Source organism: Zootoca vivipara, chromosome 1 (genome assembly GCF_963506605.1).
Source record: "Zootoca vivipara chromosome 1, rZooViv1.1, whole genome shotgun sequence".
Taxonomy (NCBI): domain Eukaryota; kingdom Metazoa; phylum Chordata; class Lepidosauria; order Squamata; family Lacertidae; genus Zootoca; species Zootoca vivipara.
In genome coordinates, this window is record NC_083276.1 from 76,783,356 (window position 1) to 76,808,283 (window position 24,928).

The window sequence follows — 24,928 nt, forward strand, 5'->3', positions numbered from 1 at the left end:
TTAAATGATGTATAGAAAATCTGTATAAGAATGTTGCTTGATTGGAAAATAAAATAAAGAAAAATTAAAGGAAAAAAAGGAAAAAAGATTTCAACTTATTTTAAAGACTGTGAAGACAAGTTGCGTTCTAAACGGCTAGAATGCTACAGGAGCAGCTTCTGTTGTCATTAAATACATACAGGCCATTCTGCAAATAGTAGTAGTGGTAGTTCAGCCCTGACACTGAGGTCCACTGAAGTCCAAGGGCCTTCTGAGTGTTTCCTCACTGCAAGAAGGGAAGTTACTGCAAACCAGGCAGTGGGACTTCTTGGCAGTGGCACCCTCCCTGTCAGATGTCCCATCAGATGTCAAGGAGATAAAGAACTACACAGCTTTTAGAAGACTTCTGAAGGCAGCCCTGTGTCGGGAAGTTTTTAATGTTTGACGTTTTATTATGTTTTTATATGTGCTGGAATCATAGCTGCCAAGTTATCCCTTTTTTACAGGGATTTTCCCTTATGCTGAATAGGCTTCCTCGCGAGAAAAGCGAAAACTTGGCAGCTATGGCTGGAATCCATCCAGAGTGGCTGGAGAAATCCAGCCAGATGGGTGGGGAATAATAACAATACCCGCCTTGTTGGCTTAGGTGACTAGTGTACGTTAGAGGAAAAACTAACCCCTCTCCTATGCAATTATCAAAGGAGCAGGACCCCTATTCTGTCTCTAACTTATTTCCCTTTGGTTGGGTAGTGGTGCTGGACGGATCTGAATTATTGAACTGAAGAAACAGAATAGGCCTACTTGTAATGGAAAAGTGGAATAAATCCTCTCACACATTCCCAAATGGAGAACCTAACTTTCCCCAGAGGATCCAGAAGGATAGTCCTAACATCTGGGATGACTTTAGATCAGGCTGAATTAGACCACAGCACCACCCGCTCCCTTTGACAGCCATACAAACATAAAAGAACACAGGTAATGGCCCCCAACAGGAGGAGCACTTTGTGTAAATATCATTCTATTCTGGAGATGGTAGGAGTGATATCCCTGTACTGAGCCGAGTATTGAGGTTCTCGGATCATAGTTTTTGAGGTTGCTTATTACAGTAGTTTCTTTTTGCTGTTGGTATTTTATTAGGGTTGCCAGGCTCTAAATAGAGGACAGGACTTCTGGGCCTTTAATTGCCCTGCTCTCTTTTGAGTCTGGAAACCTTAAAGAGAAACCAGCAGACCCTTTGTGTAAATTCCAAGCAAACGGACTGCTGGTTTCTCTTTAAGGTTTCCAGACTCAAAAGAGAGCAGGGCAATTAAAGGCACAGAAGTCCTGTCCTCTATTGAGTCTGGCAACCCTATATTTTATGTGCCCTCTCCTGCTGCGGCGCAGGTCGTTGGCAAAGTTTTCTTGTGCCGTGAGGTGGCTGCTTGCCAGCAGAGGTGAAATCATTTCAGCCCTGCTCTGAGGGCGCATTTGTGGTCCTCCTATACAGTAGCTAGACCATAGCTGCCAAGTTTTCCCTTTTCTCGCGAGGAAGCCTATTCAGCATAAGGGAAAATCCCTTTTAAAAAAGGGATAACTTGGCAGCTATGAGCTAGACTCCTTCCTTCCAAAAAAAGAACCTATGCACTTTCTAAAGGGTGGCCAGCTGGCAAGTCACGTGGCCATGTGGCCCGCCAAGGAGTTCCGAGTCCTCGGAAATGAAACTTAAGTTTTCGTTGATATCATGTGATTTACAGGGACGGAAACCGCCGTATATGGTCAGGGGAGACGAGAAACGCCGGTTTCGGCAGCGGCGCAATGTTTGGGAGGAAAGAAAACACTCCATAGGGCGGGGCGCGGGACGCGGGGCGCGCGCCCATTCGAAAGGCGGCTGTCTCTGATTGGCCGACGCTGACGGCCTCCGAGCCATTCCGAGCCAATGAAATGCGTCCCGTCTTCTCATATAAGCCGTCGCAAGAGGGGGCGTGAGCTTATTGATATCGCCAGAATTCCACTACCTGCCGTGCAATAGAAAACACCTGGTAGCAATACAGGTAACGCACCTTTTTATTGGGTGTCTGGATCCCGGGGTGAGGGGAAGAGGGTCGCTGAGGTAGAGCAGCTTCAGTGCAGAGCGAGAGAGGAATAACTTGCATTATTTTCTGTCTTCCTCGTTTTAATCATACATGCACACTTACCTGAAAGTAAGTCGCCGTGAGGTCAGTGGGATTTGCTGCTGAGTATAGGATTGCAGCAACGAGCACGTCGAAGGGCAGCTTACAGTTTTGCGCAGGCTTTCCAGTGTGTTCGCGCGAGCACTGCCTCCCTCGCTCTTGAGAACAATTTTAAGGCTGTTTGTGAGAGAGAGAGAGAGAGAGAGAGAGAGAGAGAGAGAGACCAACACGGCTACCTCCCTGAATCTATTATCTGTTGTTATTTGCGCGCCTGGCCCGGGTCAGGTGGGAGGAGCAGCTCCCTGCGTGGCTGTGGTGGTCGAGCATATCCAAAGTTGGCATGCTCGTGCAAACCCCACCTGCCCGATGTGCACACTGTCAAATGGCTTGTAAAGACTATGTGTCGGGGGGGAGGGGGTTAAGAAAAATAATATCTGCACAGACATAGATGTACAGGAGTGGTAAAATGGCTTCTGGTGGCATAGGGAAAGACAAGCCTTCTTTAGAGAAAATTCTACCCTTTGGGATGTTGTTGAGCTGCACTGCAGCTACCAGTGCCAGTCACACGGCCAGTGATTAGGGATGATCAGAGTTGACCTGCAGCAGCACCTGGGGGGTTATGCACTGGCTAGGCCAGAGATACTCTGTGCCTCATCCCTGGTACAGAACAGGTTGTGGGAATGAGAATCCCTGGCACAAATTAAGCCTTGCATCATGTGTACCAGCCATAGCTGCCAACCCTCCCTTTTTTTGGCAGGAAACTCCTTTATTCCAAGCCACAGCTGTCAACTTTCCCTTTTTTTGCTGGGAATTCCCTTATTCCAGCGCCGTTTCCCGCTGCTATCCTGGATAGGACATACGTAGACTGTCCCCGGGACAGGTGAGGCTGCTGATCCCTTATTTTCAAATCTGAAAATTGACAGCTATGGTACCAGCACTGATGCAGTAGTTCCCTGGTCAGACTTGGGTTGCCTTTTAAAATGTCTTAACAGTCTAGGTTGCTTCTGCATTTTTGCAAGAGGGATGATAATTCCTCAGAAGAGGAGACCCCACTGAACTGCTGTGTCAATAGGAAGAAAATATTGCAACAGAAGTCAACCAGGGCAGTGGCATTTTTAAGGGAAGTCTCGCCTTTGGCTTCTCAGAGAAGCAGTTCTTCCCTGGTAATTTTTCAGTAGCACATGTCAGAAGACAGAATACTAGGTAGGTCCTATTCAAAGTTTTGCCAAAGGACAGTTGTTGGCAATGCACAAATGGCCCTTTGTCAGCACCAGCCAAATATTCAGTAACTTGAAACCGATGCTTGATTACTCTAAATTGGTGTAGTTCTGAAATTACATTTGTTTTCTATCCTTCTAACCTCCCTCATAAGTTCACGGGGGGGGGGGGGATTCACTCTGGCTGGGCAGAACATGCCACCAAAAGGGATAGGGTCGCTAAGGAAGCTCCCTCAACACTAATTAGTTGCCCCCTGCTGCACTTCAGACACAATGACATCAGTTATGATGGCATTGGTGTGCAATTGGCCTGGAGTTTTACTGATGAGGATGTAACAGAGGTTTCGCTAATGGGAAGGTAACTGCAGCAAAATATATTCATCCTAAACTGCTGAAAATGTTGTTAGGAGGTGCACTTTTGTGCAACAAGTGAGGCTGAAATGTTTGGCTGCGGCTGTTTGGAAAATTACTATAGGTTTACAGGGTTGGCAGTAGTTTAGTTTCTTGCAGTTCTCAAGCAGGCTGAATTGGGCAGCACATTAGTAAATGAAATGATTGCAAAGACACTGACTGTCTAGCCCAGGGTGCCCAAACTACGGCCCCCGGGCCGGATGCGGCCCAATTAGCCTGCCAATCTGGCCCGCGACGACCGCCGCTGCCCGCTCTTACAGCGTGCAGCGCGGCAGCGCTCTTCCGGGTTGGGAAAAAAAAGCGCTGAAAATCCTTTGTGCGCATGCGTATGGGCCTCTCCCGACCCGGAAGAAGTCATTTCTGGTGCACTTCCGGGTCGGGGGAGGCCCACGCGCATGCACACAACGGATTTTCGGTGCTTTTCCCACCCTGGAAGCGCGCCACCGCGCCAGTAAGCACCCGTGCGCATGCGCACGGGCGCGCACTCCCCCGCCCTCCGGCCCGCCACGCGATCGGCGCGGTGGGAACCGGCCCAAACGCCGGTAAGTCTGGGGACCCCTGGTCTAGCCATAATAATAGACTATGACTTAATATTTTTAAGCAGGTGTGAACCTTGGGGTGCACCTGTGTCAGGGGATTTTTTTATTTTATTTTTTGCCTCAAGTGGCAAATGTCCCCAACTTGCCCTGTAGGACTCCTTTTATGCTCTTGGAACACATGGCAGTTTTTGTTGCCATTATATGCTTCTGCATCTAGTATGTGGGTGTGGGGACTTATGGAAGCACTTTTGTAGTGGTTCTGCTCTTATATTGCCAGATTAGTTCCATAGAAATTAGCTCTGAGTCCCACAGGGCTCTTATTTTCTCTCACACACATGCTTCTTCACAGCTGCAGGAAATTAGGTAGTCATGAAGGACAGTTAATTTTATTTCTCCTTTCTATCTGAAGCAGCTGTGACTGGATGAGGTCAGATAAGTTGAAACTCATCGCAGACAAGAGAGCTGCTGATGGTTTCAAAAAAGAGAAGTAGTGCAAGTGGTTATTCTGAGTAGTGTTTGCACACTTCCTGAAGTGCAGCGCTCCTGTTTTTCTCCTCAATTCTCTCTCTCCCTCCTTTTAAAATTGTTTTATTTTTTCATGCTTATTTCCATGCTTATTACATACAAAAAAAACACCCCAATACCAAAAAGGGGTACAACTTAAGAGGGGAGGGAAAAGGAAAGAAAATAAAATTTACACAATCTGTTAATAAAATAAAAATTATGACATAAATTTGTGATTGCAATTTCATGTTACAATAAAAATAAAAATCTCATTATCTTTTATACCCGACCTCCCATTTATTCCTTAATTCTTTTTACATGAATTTACTGCCATACCAAAATACTATTTTTATATTAATATTTTCACAATTTATAAATGTTTATATTTATATAAGCTATTAATAAAAACTGCTGGGATCACTCAAAAGCTGCTACAGATTTTAACATGGTATAATTTCGTTTAAGATATACCGTATTCTGAAGGCCTCCCATTTTGATACAAATTCAATTCTCGGTTTATTGGTTGTTTTTTTCCAGATAGACTATCTAATTCAGCATATTCAGTCAATTTTTGTATCCACTCTTGTCTAGAAGGAATTATGTCGCTCTTCTACCTTGTAGCTGTAAGAACTCTCGCTGCCACTGTTGCATACAAAAAAAGATCTTTAATTTTTTTAGGAATATCTGAATCAGTAATGCGCAACAGATATGCCTCTGGTTTCCTGATAAATAAGATTCTTTACATTTTTTCTAGTTCAAAGTGGATTTCCTCCCAAAATTTCTTTCTTTTGATACATTGCCACCATATATGGTACAGTGAGCCTGTCTGGTCTCCACATCTCCAACAATTACTTTTGGCTCCTTTGTACATTTTGGCTAATTTCCATGGAGTTAAATACCACCGGTGTTGCATTTTTAACAAGTTTTCCTTTATGGCATACCACGTAGTAAATTTCCAACTATTCTTCCACAGGTTTTCCCATTGGGACATTGTTATAGCATACCCAAAGTCTTGAGACCACTTCATCATAGCTGATGTAACTTCCTCCTCCTCGACTTTCTAGTCGAGGAGGAGGCAGTAAGTTTTAGAACGGGTTTTACTTTTTGAATTTATTATGTCGGATTCAAATCTCGAGGTTTCCTTGGCGAACCCTTTTTGTTTATCTACTTTAAATCTTTCAAATATTTGATAATATTGGAACCAATCTGTATGGCATCTCTTAATTCCTCAAAACTCTTAAGTTTCCATTGGTTCTCTTCTTCTATTAAAAGTGTTTTATAGGTAGGCCAATTTTCCTACATATTCTTTTTCTTCACCACTGTGTCCTCTACTAGAGAGGTCCAACACAGAATTTTGAACTCCAACTGATCTTTATATTTCTCCCAAACTTTAAGAAGTGATCTCCTTATGATATGATTTGAGAAATCTCTCTGTATTTTTGCCTTTCCATATATTAAATAAGCGTGCCAACCCCAACGGTTATTACTGTATGTCCCTCCAACATATCCATATCTTTCAAATTGCACCATTCCTTCATCCAGGTGAGGCACTCTGCCTCGTAATACAATTTCAAATCGGGAAGGGCGAAGCCACCTCTATCCTTTATATCTATTAGAATTCGATGTTTAATCCTGCGTCTCCTGCCCTCCCATATAAATTTACATATTTCTTGTTGCCATTTTTTGAGGCAGCCTAGCTCACTCAGAATTGGGATCATTTGAAATAAGAAAACCAGTCTAGGGAGAACATTCATCTTATGATCAAAATCCTACCAAGGAATGACAACTTCAATTTAGTCCAGGTTTCAAGTTTTTTATTTTATTTCTTGCCAAGCTTTTATATAGTTATCCTGAAATAAATTTAGATTTTTGGAGGTAATCCAGATGCCCAATTATTTTGCTTTCCGGCAAATCTTCAGTCCTTTCTTTCTCCATGTCTTTCTTTTCAGTCGTAGGTACATTTTTAACTATTAACCTTCAATTCTTTCATAAACTTCCAGTACGCATTATCGAAAGCCATCTCAGCATCGACAAACATGATGGCTGCTGGTTTATCAGTTTTAAATCCAAGTACTGTATTCAAATACATTTATCAGTATTCTTATACTGGATTGCATATATGTTCCAGGGAGAAAACCTGGGAGTTCTGGTAATATTTCTGAGAGATTGTGATAGTTGCTGGTGGTTCATGTTGCTGTTATTATGGTATTTAGCCTCATAGAGGACCCTCAGATTTTGCACAACCTAATGCAGAGCTTTCCAGACTTTTCATGTTGGTGATACACTTTTTAGACATGCATCATTTCACAACACAGTAATTCAGTTTTACTAGCAAACCAGAGGTTAAACTAACCCCTTTCCAGCCCAGGGAGGAGTGTGGGGAGCGTTTGCCCGACATACCTATACACTGCAGCTGGCACAGTGATGTGTCGCGACACACAGTTTGGAAAGCTCTGACCTAATGCATACACCCTGTGCTCGCTTGGTAGCAACTCAATCATACAGTAACTCTGTTTTCTAACATGTAATAAAGCCTATCAAAACTTCCAAGTCTGCTAACATGGCTTCCGCCTTTTGATTTTCTCTGGTCTGTACAGATTTTGCCTCATGATCTTCCATTAGTCCACAAGACATTAAGCAGTACAAGATTCAGAGTGTGTGACTCTCATATTTCAACTTGCCACGAGGCATATTTTAAGACATCTTTGACTCCAGAATGGCTGCACCAACAAATGAGAGGTGAGTGTTCTTGTGGCAAACAAGAGGCATGCAGGCGTGGGCAGGGAGGGAGAACTGGGTGCGCGTAAATACACACACACACACACACACACTTCTACACAATAACTCCTGAAACTGTGTTGGTTGAGTTTGTCAGCCAAAATTGACATATTTATTTATTTATTTATGTGGTAGCACCCCATGGTAACTAGAACATGCTCAATCCAATCCTACACATGTTTACTTAGAAGTAATCTGATGTGTTCAGTAGGGCTTACTAGTAGTAAATGAGTTTTAGGACTGCAGACCTTACTGCATGAGACATCAATGGCCAAACAGTAGCGCCATTGAGGGTAGCTAAAATTGAGGTAAAACCTAATATAATAATAGGTCCAGTGTTTGTTCTGCTACACTTTTTTTTGAGGTTGTTCCTTTGATTTCCTGCTCCAGATAGTTTTAGTTTCTCTTGAGTGTCCAAATCCACTTTATGGTGAGCCTGTGCTTTGGAGTTTGGGCTTACCCAACTACAGCCCTCACCTGTGGTGAGTAGATATGTACAAGTTTCATGATTATTGCGCAAGAATCCAAGTGCACCTTCTTTACCCCAGCCTTGTAACAATAATAATTAATCCAAGCAGTTTTCTCATCAAGGTGAATTGCCCTGATTTTCATGGTTCAAATGGTAGACAAGTTCAGGTTCAGACTGAAGTCCACATCCAACTCAACTGTTGCCCTCCAGCTGCTGATTTGTTGACCCTCTTCACTCTCACGTCTCTTAATGAATTATATTGCTGGGCTGTCCTGTCCTGGGGGTATCCAGGAAGCTGCTGCTTTAAAAGTATTTTTGACATTTGTATGAGGAAAAGTGTTGCCTTCAAAGGCCAGAGCAACCTGTTGCCGATCGGAAGGTCAGCAGTTCGAATCCCCACGATGGGGTGAGCTCCCGTTGCTTGGTCCCTGCTCCTGCCAACCTAGCAGTTCGAAAGCACGTCAAAGTGCAAGTAGATAAATAGGTACCGCACCGGCAGGAAGGTAAACAGCATTTGCGTGCGCTGCTCTGGTTCACCAGAAGCGGCTTAGTCATGCTGGCCACATGACCTGGAAGCTGTACGCCGGCTCCCTCGGCCAAGAGAGCAAGATGAGCGCCGCAACCCCAAAGTCGGTCATGACTGGACCTAATGGCCAGGGGTCCCTTTACCTTTATGGTAATTGCCATCTATTTTTGTGTAGGATCCATGTCTTTTCTTTTTCCTAGAGGTCTGACATGAGTGATTTCTAGAGCCATTGTGCCACCTGTGCATCCAGCATAATTGACGGTGCTGCTGCATGTTCTGGTGATATCTAGGCTACATTCCTTCAGTATTTTTGAACCTCCAGTTCAGTATTTCTCTTTGCTGTTTCAGGGGCCGTCAAAAGGTCCGTTTCTTTGATTGGTTGATCAATGAGATCAACAGTGGAAGATATAAAGAAAAAGTGACCTGGACTGATGACACCCACACAACCTTTCGTATCCTTTGGAAGCACAATTCAAGGAGGAACCTTGTGGCAAGTGATTACAAGATTTTCCAGGTAATACTCTTGTTCTACTAAGGCTGACTTCTTGCATGTATTTGCCATGGCCAGATTCAGCTAATGGGTCGTGCCATTTAAGAACTTTGGTAGTGCAATTGGGATCCCCCTCCTCTCCTGCACCCCCATCAAATTGGCTCTGGGGGTTTCAGGAGACACCCACCCCAGAACAGCACCAGGGGTGGGGAAGGGGAAGAGAGATCATTCCATCAGGCAAGCAGAATGATCTCTTTAATGCTACATTGACTTCCTCCAACTCTCTAGTATAAAAGCCATTTCTGGCACCTTAAAAAGATTAACAGATGTATTATGGCATAAGCTTTCACAGACTGGAGTCCAATTTACTAGAGGCTGCAGCAGAATAATATGGCAGCTTCTCTGGTAGGCATGCAGAGTGCCCATTTCTGCAAACATGCAGTGTACCCGGCCTCTGAATGCGTCCTGCAGCTGGTATAATTTCCATAGTGGTTTCACAGTCAATCCCTCTTCCTAGGGAACTTGGAATTGTAGCTCTGGGAGGGTCACCTAACAACTCTCAGTACTCTTAACAAACTACAGCTCCCAAAATTCTTTGGGGGAAGCCATGACTGTTCAAAGAGGTATCATAGTGCTTTAAAAACATGGTGTGAATGTGGTCTTCATCAAAATACGGTAGTTCTTTCACACTTTTCCATCTCTTACTCTCCCATGTTTCTGTGTGGAAAGGCGTGGGCTATGTTCAGCGGAAAGTACAATGAAGGTGAACCAAACCCAGCCAAATGGAAAACCAACTTCCGCTGTGCCTTAAACAGTACAAAAAGATTTGAAGAAGTTGAATCGGATAACCCTGACTACCACGTGTACCGAATCATCTCCCACAGCCACAACTCTACATTGCCTGCTAATCCTCCTGCTGACACAAGTAAGGACAGAAAAAGGATGCAGGGTTAGGGCTTGATAAATTTCAGGAAGTGTGGGCATCCACCACAGGCTTTCTTTGTGGCATGATACTGCTTTAAATGTATAGTGCAGATGGGACCATAGTTCTCTGCAGCCAGGTCATGAAATTATGTATCTTCTCATATTGGCATTTCATCCCGGAACTGTTGTTCATTGTGTCATTTTCCTATGTCTCTCCTCCTCTCCAAGTCAGTGGAAGTAACCATAAAGTTGATCAGTTGCATATGAGCCCCTGCAGTGAAGGATCCCCAGCTCTACACCAGTCTACATCCCAGGTACAATACAGTACTCCTTGAGCAGGGGAGAACATTGCTGAAGAACTAATGGAAGGACAGGCATCTCAAGTGGTGGCAGAGACATGAAGAATCCCTGTCTGTAGGGATTCAGTCTGTTAGAGGCAGCTTCTCGGTCAACTTAAAGGTTTTTAAATTGATTAATTCAGTAGCAGATCAGTGTATTTGTTTCTTGCATAAATTTTACATATATAAAAATAACAAAGATTATCCAGCAGCTTCAAGATATGGACACATGTTCATGATGTTTTCATGGGAAGTTGGGAAGTGTTTATGTTTATGGAGCTGCTGGTGAAAATGATGTCATTGCCACGTGGCAGGAAAGGAGGGAGATGTGCTTGTCTTTGTGCTTCGGTGCACTAGCAAATAGTATTTGCTCAAAGAGTATTGGTCCCGTTGCTGGCCAGCTTTGTGCAGCTGATTACAGGAGTAAATCCAACAAACTTTCCAGACTTAATACATACTGGACATTTTCACAGGGGATGGTTATGTTGCAATTAAGCACAAGCCACTTTAGCAGTGCATTCCTACACAGGCTGACTCCGTAATAGACATGCTTAGGATTTGATCCCAAATTTTGTATTTGAAAACGTACATTACTTTAAATACATGTGAGAGATTCAAAATGGTTGAAACCTCGCATATGAGAAATGCTCTTGAGATTGTAGCTCTGAGGGAAGCTTCCCTCAGTATTAGGCATGCACAGCTGATGTGAGGAAGCCTTTGGTCCCCCAGATGTTGCTGAACCACAACATCTGGCTGAACCATTGGCCATGCTGATGGGAGTTGTAGTTCAGCAACACCTGGAGGGCCAAAAGGCTTCCCAATCCTGAATGTAAGACAATTTAGAAGGTCCAGACTAGTTCTTGTCTTTGTTTGGCCTAACTTCAATTTTTGCAAATTAAAAGGCAAGGCTGTTGCTCTGAATCACAAGAGTTGAAAGACAGTTGATTACTAAAAATGTAGAAAGTTCCTGGGATAAGCTGCAATAGTATCATTTAAAGATGCTGAAAACAGCATCTTTTGTATGCATTGTCTTGGTCTTGGAGAAAACTTTATTTTTCTGGTTTGCAGCAGGAGATCGATGATATTTTTAAATCCCTGTCACTGGAAAATCCATGCCCAGGTAAGCTGTCAAAACTTGAATGCTCATTTTCTGGTTTATTAACATAAATTTGGGGTAGATGCTTAGAACATATTTTTGCTATATTTATTCATTTATCATATTTGCATTCCAACTTTCCTCCAGGTATCTCAAGAGAGCATACATAGTTCTCTTCCTCCCCATTTTGTCCCCACAACAACCTTGTGAGGTAGGTTAGGCTGAGAGTGACTGGCGCAAAGTCACCCAGTGAGTTTCATAGCTGAGCAAGACATTGAACTGTGTTCTCCCAGTCCTAGTCCAATACTCTAACCACTACACCACATTGGAATGAAACGTGCCTGACAGAGCTACCATTGGGAAGCATGCCTATCCCTGTAGGATCACAACACACCCAGCACAGCAATTGAAAAATATCAGTTGATACTGGAAGATCCACTGGAAGTTCTAAAAAAATGAAAACCCGCACAGGAATCCCTAATCCAACCATTTGGAATTAGGGGCTGCTCATGCAAATTTCCAAGCCTTGAATATGGTTTGCATCAAGCCATTTTGCCCACCATTAAAAGAAATAATGACCAGAGAAACTAGAAAGAGAGAAAGAAGCTTCACAAATGAGTGATTACTTTTGGAACTGTTTCAATAAAAGGATTTTGACTGTGTATACACTTTAAGCTTTAACATGGAAACAAAAACAAACAGCATCACCACTGTGCAGTTTTCTGCTGGGCACTGGCTTTTAGATATCACTTTTTTAAAAGCTTTGGCAGATGCACAGCCAGTTCCCTGTCACCCGTGGCAACTGAAAAAAATCAAGGCATCCCCTTGTTCATCTGACAAATTGGGAAACCACTACTCTATCATGTCCAGAGAGGCGCTTTCCAGGGGCGTTTTGCTGGCAGTTGGGGGTGGTGCTGAACTAGCTGTGCCTCTGATTGGATTCAGAATGTTGCTGTTTTGGTTGCTTGCCAAAAATACGTGGCAGTCATTCATGCCTTGATAATCTTGCAGCTTGATTTCCGTAACGTGCTCTGTGTGGGGCTCCCTTGGGTTCAGTCCAGAAGCTGCACCTGGTGCAGAATTAGTTGCTAAGCTGCTAATGGAACTTAATTGTCTGCAGTACATAATACTACTATGCGACTAGTCCAGGTTTAAGTATTGATCTATACAACCTTGCCCGCTATATACAGGTGTGGTTGGGGCGGAGTGTATGCCCGCACTGCCCAGGGCTGGCACGCAGACTGCACCCCCCGAGGGGGGAGGGGCGTGGAAGGCACCCTTCCGTGCACCACAGTTCAGGGTTGGAGAGGAACGGGGAAGCTGCTGCCCACTCTCCTCCTGCTCTCTGCTGCCAGGTCAGGCCTTTGTAGCCAAGGAGAGTGGGCGGCAGCATTGCTGCCAACTCTCCTGCTATCTGCTGCCGGGTCAGACCTGACCCGGCCACAGAACCACTGCAGCTGAGCATGCCTTGCTGTGGCCAAGGAAGGCTGCTCTCTGCCGCCGGGTCAGAAGAGCTGCTGCAGGGGGTTATTTATTACATACTTGGCACTGGCTTCTGTTTTGTGGGCTCTGTCTGCATACCCTCCTCCTCTAAACTTGCATGAGAGGAAGAGAGAATTTCAAAGGCATTAAATGCTTTAAAATTCGGACCGGTGCAGCACCCACATCAACATCATTCTGAACTAGTATAGACTTCATCTGCCCAAATGCATCACTGCTCATGCCTGTTTTACCATCTAGATGTGCTCCAGTGGGTTTTGCAGCAAGCTGACATGGAAGTTTCACAAGTCTCCTGGGCCCCTGTTCCAGAACATCCTCTAGGTGGGTCTTGCTGTGGGCTTGGCAAACTCACCTTGCATCTCTTCCTCTGAGTTCTAAGGATGGCTATACATTTCTCTTTCTGGCTGCTGCTCAGATACTTTTAATAACAAATGTGATCTCATGCTCAGGGGCTTTAATGTACAATCTCTCTCTCTCTCTCTCTCTCTCTTTCTCTCTCTCTCTCTCTCTCTCTCTTGTGTGTGTGTGTGTGTGATGGGGAGTGAGCCAGTGCAGAGAGAAGCTATATATCCCTATACTGTATCAAAATTTATTCAAGAGGCATGGCATAAAAATTTCACATTGTCTTTTTGTTAATTTGTTATAAAGGCTAGTATGTTCTCTTGAGTTGCATTATTATTATTATTATTAATTTTATTTATATCTCATCCATCTGGCCAGGTTTCCCCAGTCATTCTGGGCAGCTTCCATCATCTCCCTTCCATTGATTTGTTTCTTTTCCACCCCCAATACAGCAGGGGAAGTTCCACATGCAATCCCTTGTATCAACCAAAACAGCTGCTTGCCTCTGGGGCCTGGAGTAGTGAGTGAACCACTGGCAAATAACTGTTGTAAAGTAGCAGACAGCTGGCTGGCTGCACATCCACCAAATGTGAATTCCCAGCCAATTGCCGTTCATCCACTGCAGCATCCTCAACAAAACACACCTCCTGGGATAAATCAAGCTAACCATGTGGGTGAGTAGAGTTACTCTGCAGTCTGCATGTTACAAAATGAAGAATTGTGCTAAAAAGGAATTTACTGAGCTGTGCAGTGGTATTTGGAACGTTGGAGAGATTGTTTCATTGGATCTCCATTTGATTCCTGGAACTTGCATATGATAAACTATTTTAAGATTTTCAGCCTGTTTGAATTAGTATCAGATGTTCAAAGCAAATATGGTAGTTCCTAATGAACAAAAAATCCAAAACGGACAAGGTGTAGCAAAGCTCCTGATTTGCTTTAGCAACAAGCAGAAGACTGTGGTTTCCTCCAGACTGCCAGTCGTTTGCCCCAGGGATTCAATTACATACCAGAAATTTATGTTTGTGCCATTAAAGTGAATTAAAGCACCCTGGTGCAAATAATAATGATAATAATAATTAATGATAATCCACTTTAAAAAGAAACCTTTACTTTTTGCAATTAGGAAACTGAGGGGGAAATGCACTAAAAAGTGTTGGGCTAAGGTAGGCATCCCCAAACTGCGGCCCTCCAGATGTTTTGGCCTACAACTCCCATGATCCCTAACTAACAGTACCAGTGGTCGGGGAAGATGGGAATTGTAGTCCAAAACATCTGGAGGGCCGAAGTTTGGGGATACCTGGGCTAAGGGATGGGAAGATGTATAAACCCTGTACAAGTGTGAATGCTTATTGTCACATAACCTCCCCACAAAAGAAATCTGAATGAATGCTCAATAAAGAGCTACATGTATAAGCCTTGTGCAAGCAAATCCCTGCTATGCTGAGACTGTTGAGAGTTGGCATACCAAATATCTGGAGGGCACCAGGTCAGCAAAGGCTGAGCTAGGGCATGAATAACATTTGTTAGAATTCCCAAGGTGTTCCTCTTCTGTGCTAGGAGAAGCCCTGTATGATAACAACTTCATTGAAAACGTTTTTGTGAATGAAGAACCTCAGGGAAATGGAGTGATGAACAACCTGTCGAGAAATGACTGTCATCTGTTTCCAAACCAGCAAGCCATGGTGGAACAGAACACATTTCCACCTCCAGTTGTCCCCTCCCCACTAGAACAACTCCCCCTTCATGCTGCTCCATTGCAGAACAATGCAGGTTAGTGAATCCATCCTATTTTTGAGCAAGTCCAAAACAAATGTGGAATCATGAGGGCAACGGGTGTAGGTCTCTGGGCAGCAAAGAAGAAATAATTGTTTTTACTTCTGGGCCAAACCTTCACTACAACACTGTAGGGAATATGTGCTGTTTGCTTAGCTATGGCTTATGTGCACCAGAGCTGTAGTGCTAACTGCTTTAATTTAGCCACACTGATGATAATATAGCTTCCTCTGTGTTGGATATGATGGTTCTATCAATGTACCTGCCGCCACCACCAAATGGCATTTTCCCTCTGTCAGTGTAACCGCTGTGCTGTGCTGCAGATGGCTTGTCAGCCTGCACCCCTTAGCAGGCATAGAGCTAGTAAGCTTCCCCCCACTAGATTAAGCACGGTCTTGTCTCTTGCAGGATGTGCCCCTCTCAATCTGGATGTCTCTATCTACTACCGCGGGAAGCTGCTGCACGAAGCAGGAGTAGAATTTAACAGCTGTATGCTCACATACAACCAATACTACAAAATTGAAGGAAACCCACAGATACATCATGTTCTATTTCCAAACCCGGAGGTCCTCCCTGATCAAAAGCAAGTTAAGTTTACCTTGACACTGCTGCAGAATGCGGGTCTGCTGCTGTACCAGAAGAACAAGAAGATCTGTGCCCGGCGAATTGGTCGATGTAAGGTCTTCTGGGCTTTCTCCAAAGAGTTGGACCACATAGCACAGCGTCCTCCATCCAGGTTGTTGGGACGGGAGGTAGACACTGACATCTTCAACTATGAAAGATTCTGTCAAGGTGATTCTCTAGGAACATGGTATTTCCTCTGTGGGCACGAAATTAAACTGTGTGTTTATGCACGACTCATTTAAAAACAGGCACATGATGATACAATTGTGAAACTGCTTTTGTTGAGTCATTTTTGGAGCAGCCTCCACCTGGAGAAAACACCTGACACATGGGTCAGGCCCAAAGGCTTTGATTTGGAACCTTTGTGCACCTGAAAACCTCCCCAGTGTCATAAAAGGCCTCCCTTAGGGGGCAGTAAGACTTTTTGCTTAGCTGTGATTTGGCCATAATATGCTATTTCAAAAGCGCTTTGTGCAATGAATGGTGTTGGGTGTTATCAGTAGCCTGTGACTTTCACCCTACCCAGGCCTTACCATTTCAGCTCTTATGGATATGAGTGAGATGAGGCTGTTATTGGGTGCAGAATGTATCATTCTCAGAATCTCTGCTCCCCACCCCCTTTTTTAAAAGAACGTCTAGTCCACAGAGCTTCAGAACATGGAGCAATAAGCAACAGGTATGGTGGGTTGAGGAGCATGTCTTGGCACAGAGTTTGGATTACTTACTGCAGGGTACACATGGCACTAGTTGTGGCCCGTTTTCATTACGCCTGTCAAGCTTCTGGCAGTGCCAAAGTGAAGGAGAACAGTAATACTGCTTAATATTTTTGGAGTGGTTTAGAGAATATGAGGCAGTTCACGTACCCTATTTTAGTAATTCTTACAGTGATCCAGAAAGGTAGGTCAGTGTTGTAAGGGCTAAAAGCTGAGCATCTGACGCTAAGGCCAGGGGTGAAGAACCTCTTAGCCTGCCAGGAGGTCCACTTTCACCCACAAGACCTTACCCTAAGCTCCACCCGCCCGCCCATCAGCTGACACCACTCGCCACATCACCTGATGGGTGCAAAGGCAGGGTTAAATCCTGCATCGACCGCACACACCTGTTCACAGCAGAGAGCAACAGCACACAGCCAAACTGAAACCGATTCAGTGAGGGGTTTGAATCACAGTCCCCTGCTTAAAACAGAGATGGCGTCCCCTGTTGTATTAGCAGAGGTTACAAAGCTAACCTGCTAATCCCTCTGCTTTAGCAGATCTTCACTGTTCAGCCTCTGCTGCTTTTGTTATTAAACTACATTAACAGAACTCATCCACACTTCTGCTTGTCCCTTGCTAGGAAGCACGTGTCAGAGCGGTTTTCTGCTTGACCCATACTTTCTAGGCATGGGTCAGAGCAGTTTTGCTTTTGCCCCACTCCTTTCCCAGGGAATACCCACTCTTTAGTGCTAAATCAGAGCAAATGTCAATCCAGAGAAAATCTCAATTGCCACCTGCTCTGATTGAGTGCTAGAAAGTGGATCTTCTGTGGAAAGAGGAAGTGTGGATAAGAGGAAGTGTGGATAAACCCACAGTTCAGACTCAGTTGTCACCTGTGTATAGAAGTCCATTCCTACACGTTAAATCTCTATATGCTGTTGCAGTTGCAAATTGGCACTTGCAAACGGGTGAAGAGCTTATTGATTAACTTAAAATCACTTCTGCCTATATACTGCTGTTATTCCAAAGTTCTTTTCACATAGAAGGCTTATATTGATTTCTTCTTAAACTGGCCTATAATGCAATGCAAACATGTCTAAATCTATATTGCCTAGAGCAGGGATAGCAATATGATGCCCTCCAGATGTTGCTGAACTACAGCTTCCTTCATCCCTGACCATTGGACTGGGCTGATTAGATTTGGGAGTCCAGTATTCTTCATTAACCTTCACACATGACACAAGTAGCTTTTTACCAAGACAAGTGAAAACACCTTTGGGTTTTTTTTTATTGCCCTTTCTATTCATGGATCCCCAAAGTGACTTAGAAGAGCCTTGGATCTTTCTCTTTTGTAACAGAACTGGTGGCTTTCCGCGATGGTCAGAGATCTTCCTCTCCTGACTACACCATCTACCTGTGCTTTGGCCAGTCCTTTGCAGGTGACAAACCCAAGGAATCCAAGCTCATCTTGGTGAAGGTGAGCAAAAAGCAGTCCTCTGAAGTTAACAGTGCACAGTCTTTAGGAATAAAATGACTTGCTAGTTTACTTGTCCAGACAAAATCTGAAGGCCATTTCCACCACTGGTATGGTAGCAAACCTGGCTTGCTTTCAGAAAAGGAACCATGGTTACTCTGGACTCCCTGGCAAGCATACCTGTGTGATGCATGTGTTCGCAAACACCTTTGGAGGCAGTGTAAAGTAATGCATCCTCCAAGTAGATTAGGGTCCTGTGCATAATTGTTGCACCTCCCCACCCCACCCCCAAAGTATTTTATTCTAGTAACAACTGTGTAAAGCAGCTTAAGCAGAATGACTAGCCCAAGGTTGCCCAGTGGATTTTAAAATACCATATTCCAGGGGTGGCCAACTCCCAAGAGACTGCGATCTACTCACAGAGCTAAAACCTGGCAGTGATCTACCCCCTTTTTAGGGGTTCAGGTCAAAGTTGTTGAACTTTTTTAGGGAGGGGGAAAGCCATAGTTTTTAGGGGTGCAGGGCAAAAATGATGAGCTTCTTTTAGGGGAGCCAGACTTGTTGAGCTTCTTTGGGGGGAGCCAGGGATCTACCACAGAAGTCCAATGATCCACTGGAGATCACGATCTACCTGTTGGACATGCCTGCCATATTCCAATATTTGCCAACCTGGTGCCCTCTAGGTATTTTAGGCTTCTACTCACGTCAGCTTCCAGCTATAAAGCATGGGGCTAGCAGAAAACCCCTTGGACCCGTGCTTTCTTGCCATTGAACAAGTGGAAGCTTGAATGAGCCTTCCATGTACTACTAATGAAGCAGTAGGTTGGGTTTGACCAGTCCCCTGTCTTTTATTCCTTTACTGCCCAGAGAGCTTCACCTGTTTCCCTCATGACCCTTCATATTAGTGGCTTTTGACTTAATTCAAGCTCTGATGTATTCATTAACCTACATTTTTCCTGCAACAGGGCAGTGTTCAAAAGGGGTTGTTTGGTGTGCATGCACACACACCAACACACACTTCCTACAACGTCTCACTGGCTTGTTGACGGCTGGCAGACATCTCTTGTTGCACTGTCTTGTCCCTCCTCCTGGAGGGAAACCAGCTCTATTTTTAGTTCCTTGATATCTATTGGAATATACAGGTGAAACTCGGAAAATTAGAATATCGTCGAAAAGTGCATTTATTTCAGTAATGCAACTTATTTTTCTTTTAATTTTTAAAAATGCTTTCTTTTTGAAATTCCACAGTAATAAAACAAATAGTTACAATAATACAAAAATAAACATCACTATTACATTCCATTAATTACATTCCATTTATAATTGACCCGCCTAACGACAAATAATTACAATTACAAGAAATAAAGGCTTGACATATCTTGCTTTGCATGTCATGCATCTATCTTATATATTGATTTCACCTTTTTGTTGTGTTACTGAAATAAATGCACTTTTTGACGATATTCTAATTTTCCGAGTTTCACCTGTAATGCTGAATCCTTGGCTCACATTCCTATAAGCACCTAGTAGGTAACAAAGGCAGATTCTTATTGCTCTGTTGTTTTTGGCTTAACTGGTTGTAGACTTGAGGCAGGCAGTGGTTTTTTTAGAGGGTTGGAGGTGGTCTGGGAGGGGCATCCTTCTTTTCAATCCTGCTATCTCCTTTGATCAAGCAGGTTTTGAAGACCCCCAGCCCTCTTTGCCAGAAGTGCCATTGGGAGAGGATTGTAGGCATTTGCCTCTTGAAAGAATTGCAGGCAGTCTGTCTTTGTTTTCTTTGGTGTTGGGTGTGCATATATTTTGGGGAGTTTTAAGGACAGCTGCATAGCAAAAAGGTATCTTGGGGTAAGTAGGCAAGCCTTAACAGGCTTTTTATGTCTTGCAGTTGGTGCCAATGGTTTGTAAGCAGTGGCATGAAGACCTGCAGAGGGAAGGCTTCTCATCCTTGAACAGTGAAAACATAAGCCTGCAACTCTCCAACAGCCTGTATGATATGATAGACCAGATAATTACCATGATGGAGACGGATTAGTTCATGTTTCTTATCAACATCTCAAATAGTAAGATGGAGTGTGTGGGTTTGTATGTGCGTTCACATTCACAAGGGGTCACTTCCACATTTGGCTTGCATGAGGAGCTACAGTAAAACTCATTTTTTTGGTCTCTGTATTCTGTCACCCTGCATAACTTCTGCTTTTTATCTGAGGTTGGAACTAACAGGTGCACATCACCATAGCGGTGCACAAGGAAAACAGCACCCCAATAACCTGTTGGACCACTTACCCCATCACATGATCTTGTAGCGATAGTTCCCCACTTGTAAACCACATACAGTAATTGGATTCCACCTTCAGTGGTGGGGGAATTCATCATGTAATGTAATGAATTTGGGGTGTTTCCTGGTGATGATTTTGCAGCATCCCTGTAATGCATATGATGTGTGTTTCGGTGTGAAGCTCAATTAATGGACTGACCAAAAGTTTAGGGTGTTGTCCTGTTGATGTTTGTGCCTCTTTCTTTCCCACACCCACAGAAAGGCTTCCTAAACCTTTTGGGAACAGGGTTACAATCAGGGTTGAATTTGCATCCTGCCCTTCAACCCAAAAGATCCTAGGAAGGTATGTTGCAATTATAAAATTAAAATAAACCAACAACATAAAAGTAAATATTGGGAAACAAAACATAAAAATAACAAAGCCAAAATGGCAATCTAGCAGCATTCCAGTTTTCAGCCAGTTATATATATACCTGATAAAACAAATGCACTGTCTGTAAACCATGCTAAAAACAGGGCTGTGTGTAGGTCCATGCTAAACAAGGGGGGGGAACCTGCACCATGAGATGCAAATTCTGTGTCCTGTATAAATTGTGCAGGTTAATCTAATTAGCGCAACTTGTTCATGTTTTGCATGTCTTCATGGATAAAGCAAGATTGCCGGAGCCCTGCTCCAAACTGCTAAAAAATCGTTACCCAGCCACATCTCTGGCTTCTAAGGGTTCATCAGGCACACTTTTAAACCATCTTCATGGCAAGAAATACAAGGTGAAAGATGATATTCTCAGGAAGCAGAATTCTGAGGTCAAACCACAACCTGCAGATCTTCTCCTGTTGGATGCCTTTGACGTGCACACAGCCCTGTTTACGATGCATCTTCATGTGAAGGAATATGAGTTTCTCTTCCCCCATCTCAAAGTTGTAGCTCAGTGGTAGAGCATCTGCTTTGCATGCAGAAGGTCCCAGGTTCGATTCCTGGCATCTCAAAGTAGGACTGGGAGAGAACCATGCCTGGAACCCTGGAGAGCTGCTGCCAGTACTGAACTTGATATACAGTGTCAGACCATTGGTCTAAGGCAGTTTCTTATGTTCCTATTGCCATTTTTTTTACCCTTAAAAAAAAAACACCCAACTACTCCTTGCCCTCCACCCAGCTCTATGGGTAATGTATTGGTAAATTGTCTGAAACCGGTGTGGTGTTCAGATCATTATACTGGTTTCAGACATTTTTAGCTGGTAATCCATTGCACCAGCTCAAATTGCCTGCAAACGGCAAAGTCACAGGCAGACAGTGCCTAAGAAAGGTCTGGGTGAGTACCTTCTCATGATCTACCTGCCTGCACCTTTGAAGAAGTCCCCCACCCCTCCAGCTTGCGTGAGCCAGAGCGGTATGGGGGCTCGCTCAGCTGGGAGGTGGGAGGCTTCCCATCCCCCAAACTGAGCAGTTTAATGAAGCCCCGGTGCTCCTCCCGCTCGTGTGAGCCTGAGCGGTATGGGGGCTTCGGCTGGGCGATGGATCTCGGCTGCTTCTTCCTCCTCCTAAGGTGGGGATACATTCCAGACACCATGATAGATCAGCATATTGTGGTATTTAGCTGCTGATATATCACAATGTTAAAAACCCGGTATTGCCCAGCCCTAGCCCTAAGGCACAGAGTGCAAAAAGGATTAGCAATAATGGTGCAGTAGTTGGGGTGGGCCGTTCCCTTTGTAAGTGAACTACAGTATTCCAGTCAGTTTTGCCTGCTGGGATTGAGAAGAGCACACAGTGTGCATAATATAAAGGGTCAACAGGGCTTTTTCTGGATTAGTTTTTTTTTTTACTTTTCTTACCCCGCCCCCTCTGTTACCCAAGGGTGCTTCTGGGTTTGCTGCAAAAATAAATAAATGCAGGCATCCAGGTACCGCACTCTTGTGTTCCTTTCCCCAGAATGCTTTTCAGTGTGGTCAGGTGGCAGACTGCCTGAAGGCCAAGCTTTGATTTTTAGCTTCACACTCCTCCTCCCTGAGGGGTTTCAGGTGGATAGTTTAAGCTGCCTGGTAGTTTGAAGGAGGGGGAGCAAACCAATCTTCCCAGCCTTCTTTTCTTAGGTGCAGGGAGAAGTGTGTTTAGGTATTTATGATGTGTGTATGTTTTGCCTGCTCTTGGTTTTAACTAAACTATTTGTTTAGGAGAAACTCTTTGGTGCTTTACCCATTTTTTAGGTGGGAAGAAGGTTCTGAGCATCCCCAATTTTCCTTTTGCAGTACATGTACTGTATAGAAATTTTGTGGTGCCCAGCTTTCCAAATGGGCCCCAAACGATTAGGAACCCCTGGCTCTATGGGGTAGCAGTGTAATTTGAGAAGCGAATCTCCTGCAGTCTTGGTGAGAGACTTTGTCAGAGAGATGCATGCCAGCACTGTTTGTGACACTACAAGGCATCCTGAAGTGCCCACTGTTATTTATACAGAGCAGTTCTTTGATGTGGGATTATGACCTCTGTCTGCCTAACCAATTGCACATCTTGAGGGGCAAAGCAGCTCCTCCATCCAGTTACGTTTGTGTCCACAAAGGAAGTGGGTGTGTCTTCAGCTGGGCAGAGTTTTATCTCAAATAGTCACGATGGTTAAGATTGTGAGGGTTGCAAGCCTAGTCATGGGCAGCTGTGTAAGACTTAGCTGTGCAACAAATGTGCATTGGTTTGAACTGGTGTTCTCTCCAATTGTATCATCTGGCAGTGTAACTTCTATGAGGGGCTTGGGAGCCAGGGCAGGTCTTGGTGATGACAGAAAACCTACCTTGCTATATTAAACTGCCTTCATTTTAATAGCTACCAGGGGGCTTCCACACAGTTGTTTTTACCTGGAGAAGGATGTCCCACGGACTCTTTGCCCTCTTCCAGTTTAGAGGAAGTGTGTAGCAGCCCCTGGGACATAAAACTATTCAGTTCTTGATGGGTAAAATCAACCTAGTTATTCCTGCTCTTCCCTTTTGATGCGATTTGGCAGTCATGTAGTGACTTTACCCTACTGTTCTTATGAAGGGAATCTTATTTAAATATTTGTGCGGTTTTGGGGTTAGCAACTCCTGTGCCTCCTGCTTTAGGAGTTAGAGAGCTCTTGCATAGATGTGTCTTAAGATGCTCAAGGAGTGGAAAACATAAATTTAGCCTTTTGTTCTGATCAAGGTTTTGTAGTCAGGCCTTGTTGGTAGATGGTCTCAAGACATCATCCGTTAACACTCTGCCAGGCCATATTGTGCACACAAAAAAGCCCTAATAGGCCATCAGCAGTGCTTTTTTCCAGGAAAAAAGTGTCAGAACACACTTCCCTCAGAACTCAGAAGACCCACCCCAGATCCCAGGGGGGGGGTCTCATCACCAACCAGAGGCTTGTTGAGGCTGCTCCACTGAGGTGAGGGGAGCCTTCTGCTTCTCAGCTGAGCAGCTTAATGAGCCCCATCGGAGGTGCCGGGTGCATTCCAGCTGGAAAAAAGCCCTGGCCATCAGCGTCCTAAAATACAATGGGATGCGACTTTGCCCCAGTATAAGCAACATGGCATATGAGATGGGGTCATGAAGTGTTTGTAAGTACTATGGTGTGTGGTGGAGCAGTGAGACGTTACAGAAAAGATAGATTTTTTTTCTTTCGCTCTTAAGACAAGTTGCTGGCATAGTATTTCGTATTACACAAGTTTTATGGGAAAGGGAAGATACTGATCTCTGCTTCCATAATCAGTTTGATAGTTCAGATCTGTGACAAGAGCTGGATTGCTATTCCTGCTTAATATTCAACATAGGTTTTACATTCTATGAAAAGATGTGTGCGCGTCACACTTACACAGGGCTGTCTTAAGCATGTCTTAAGCATGCAAAGATCCACCCAGCACCGCCCCCCCCACAAGGTTGCCCAGTCCCAGGTGCGCAGGAGGGTGGAGCTGGCTGACTGCCTCAGTGTCTCGCTGGCTCGGTCGCCCCCAAACTCGCAGCGCAGAGCCACCCACAGCAGAAGAGCCGTCATGGCGCTCCAACCGACAGGCAGACTCTTCCCCGGCCTCAACTCTCAGGCCCTCGACTCTTGGCCTGGTGCCCCCTGAGAGCCCAGCACCTGGGTGCCCCACACCCCTAGCCCTTCACTTACAAAATCAGTGTTGAACATTACCCACAACTTGCAAGTAGGATCCTATCACTGGCCACTTATATGGACAAGTGAAATTAAAGGGACTGTAGAGGGCTCCTCAATTTTGGAAGTGGGCTGCAGGCAGAAGTTGAATATCTAAATCATAGCACAAAAACCGCTCTTGTAAAATTCACTGCCCTTGAAGTGACAAAACCAAGAGCAGAGTCAGCCATAAGCGGAGCACTTGGTTGGCTACAGTGAGTGAAGGAAGGGAGGATACTAATAAGATCTGGAATGAAGCCTCTGCCACCTCCCAGTTATAACACTATTTTCTCTGTACAACAAAATTCCCCACAAAACAAAAATCTAAAAGCTTGAAAATTCAATGTGTTTATGGTTGTTTTTTATTGGAGAGGTATAGTATAGGAGAGTTTGTTTCTGGTGCTCATTAAGTATTGGTCCTCTTTATATGGCATTGTTATTTATTTATTATTTTTATTATTTATATACTGCCCTTTATCAAAAGATCCCAAGAAAGTGTATATCATTAAGAAGACATTTTGCAGGGCATAGTAAGAGACAGCATAATAAAGTAATCAGAATAACATTTCAAATGTACTGTATGCAGTGCTGAATCAGAAGACTTATTTCTCGAGCAAAGAGGCACCAGAATTACTCCATTAACTCTTGTGAAACTACACTTGTCATTGATGCAGATATT

General features: G+C 44.2%; 1 protein-coding gene and 1 non-coding gene across 5 annotated transcripts; both read left to right on the forward strand.

Annotated features, from left to right (window-relative positions):
* The first annotated feature begins 1,895 nt into the window (after positions 1–1,895).
* Positions 1,896–19,999, forward strand: IRF7 (interferon regulatory factor 7). Of its 4 annotated transcripts, none has more exons than XM_060276525.1 (13): positions 1,914–2,009; positions 2,887–3,009; positions 7,398–7,539; positions 8,922–9,087; positions 9,793–9,988; positions 10,216–10,301; positions 11,394–11,445; positions 13,162–13,242; positions 13,716–13,937; positions 14,824–15,036; positions 15,448–15,831; positions 17,717–17,835; positions 19,718–19,999. In XM_060276525.1, exons 3-13 carry the CDS (start codon positions 7,517–7,519, stop codon positions 19,862–19,864), a joined length of 1,689 nt encoding a protein of 562 aa, XP_060132508.1. In that variant the 5' UTR covers positions 1,914–2,009; positions 2,887–3,009; positions 7,398–7,516; the 3' UTR covers positions 19,865–19,999. The 4 variants fall into 4 exon arrangements, with proteins under 4 accessions (XP_034978207.2, XP_060132508.1, XP_060132510.1 ...); XM_060276527.1 differs by having other exon boundaries at positions 11,397–11,445; XM_035122316.2 differs by lacking the exon at positions 2,887–3,009 and having other exon boundaries at positions 1,896–2,009.
* Positions 20,000–21,026: 1,027 nt separating this feature from the next.
* On the forward strand, positions 21,027–21,094 carry TRNAA-UGC (transfer RNA alanine (anticodon UGC)). Its single transcript has one exon. It is a non-coding gene; the product is annotated as a tRNA-Ala (tRNA).
* The last annotated feature ends 3,834 nt before the right edge of the window (positions 21,095–24,928 follow it).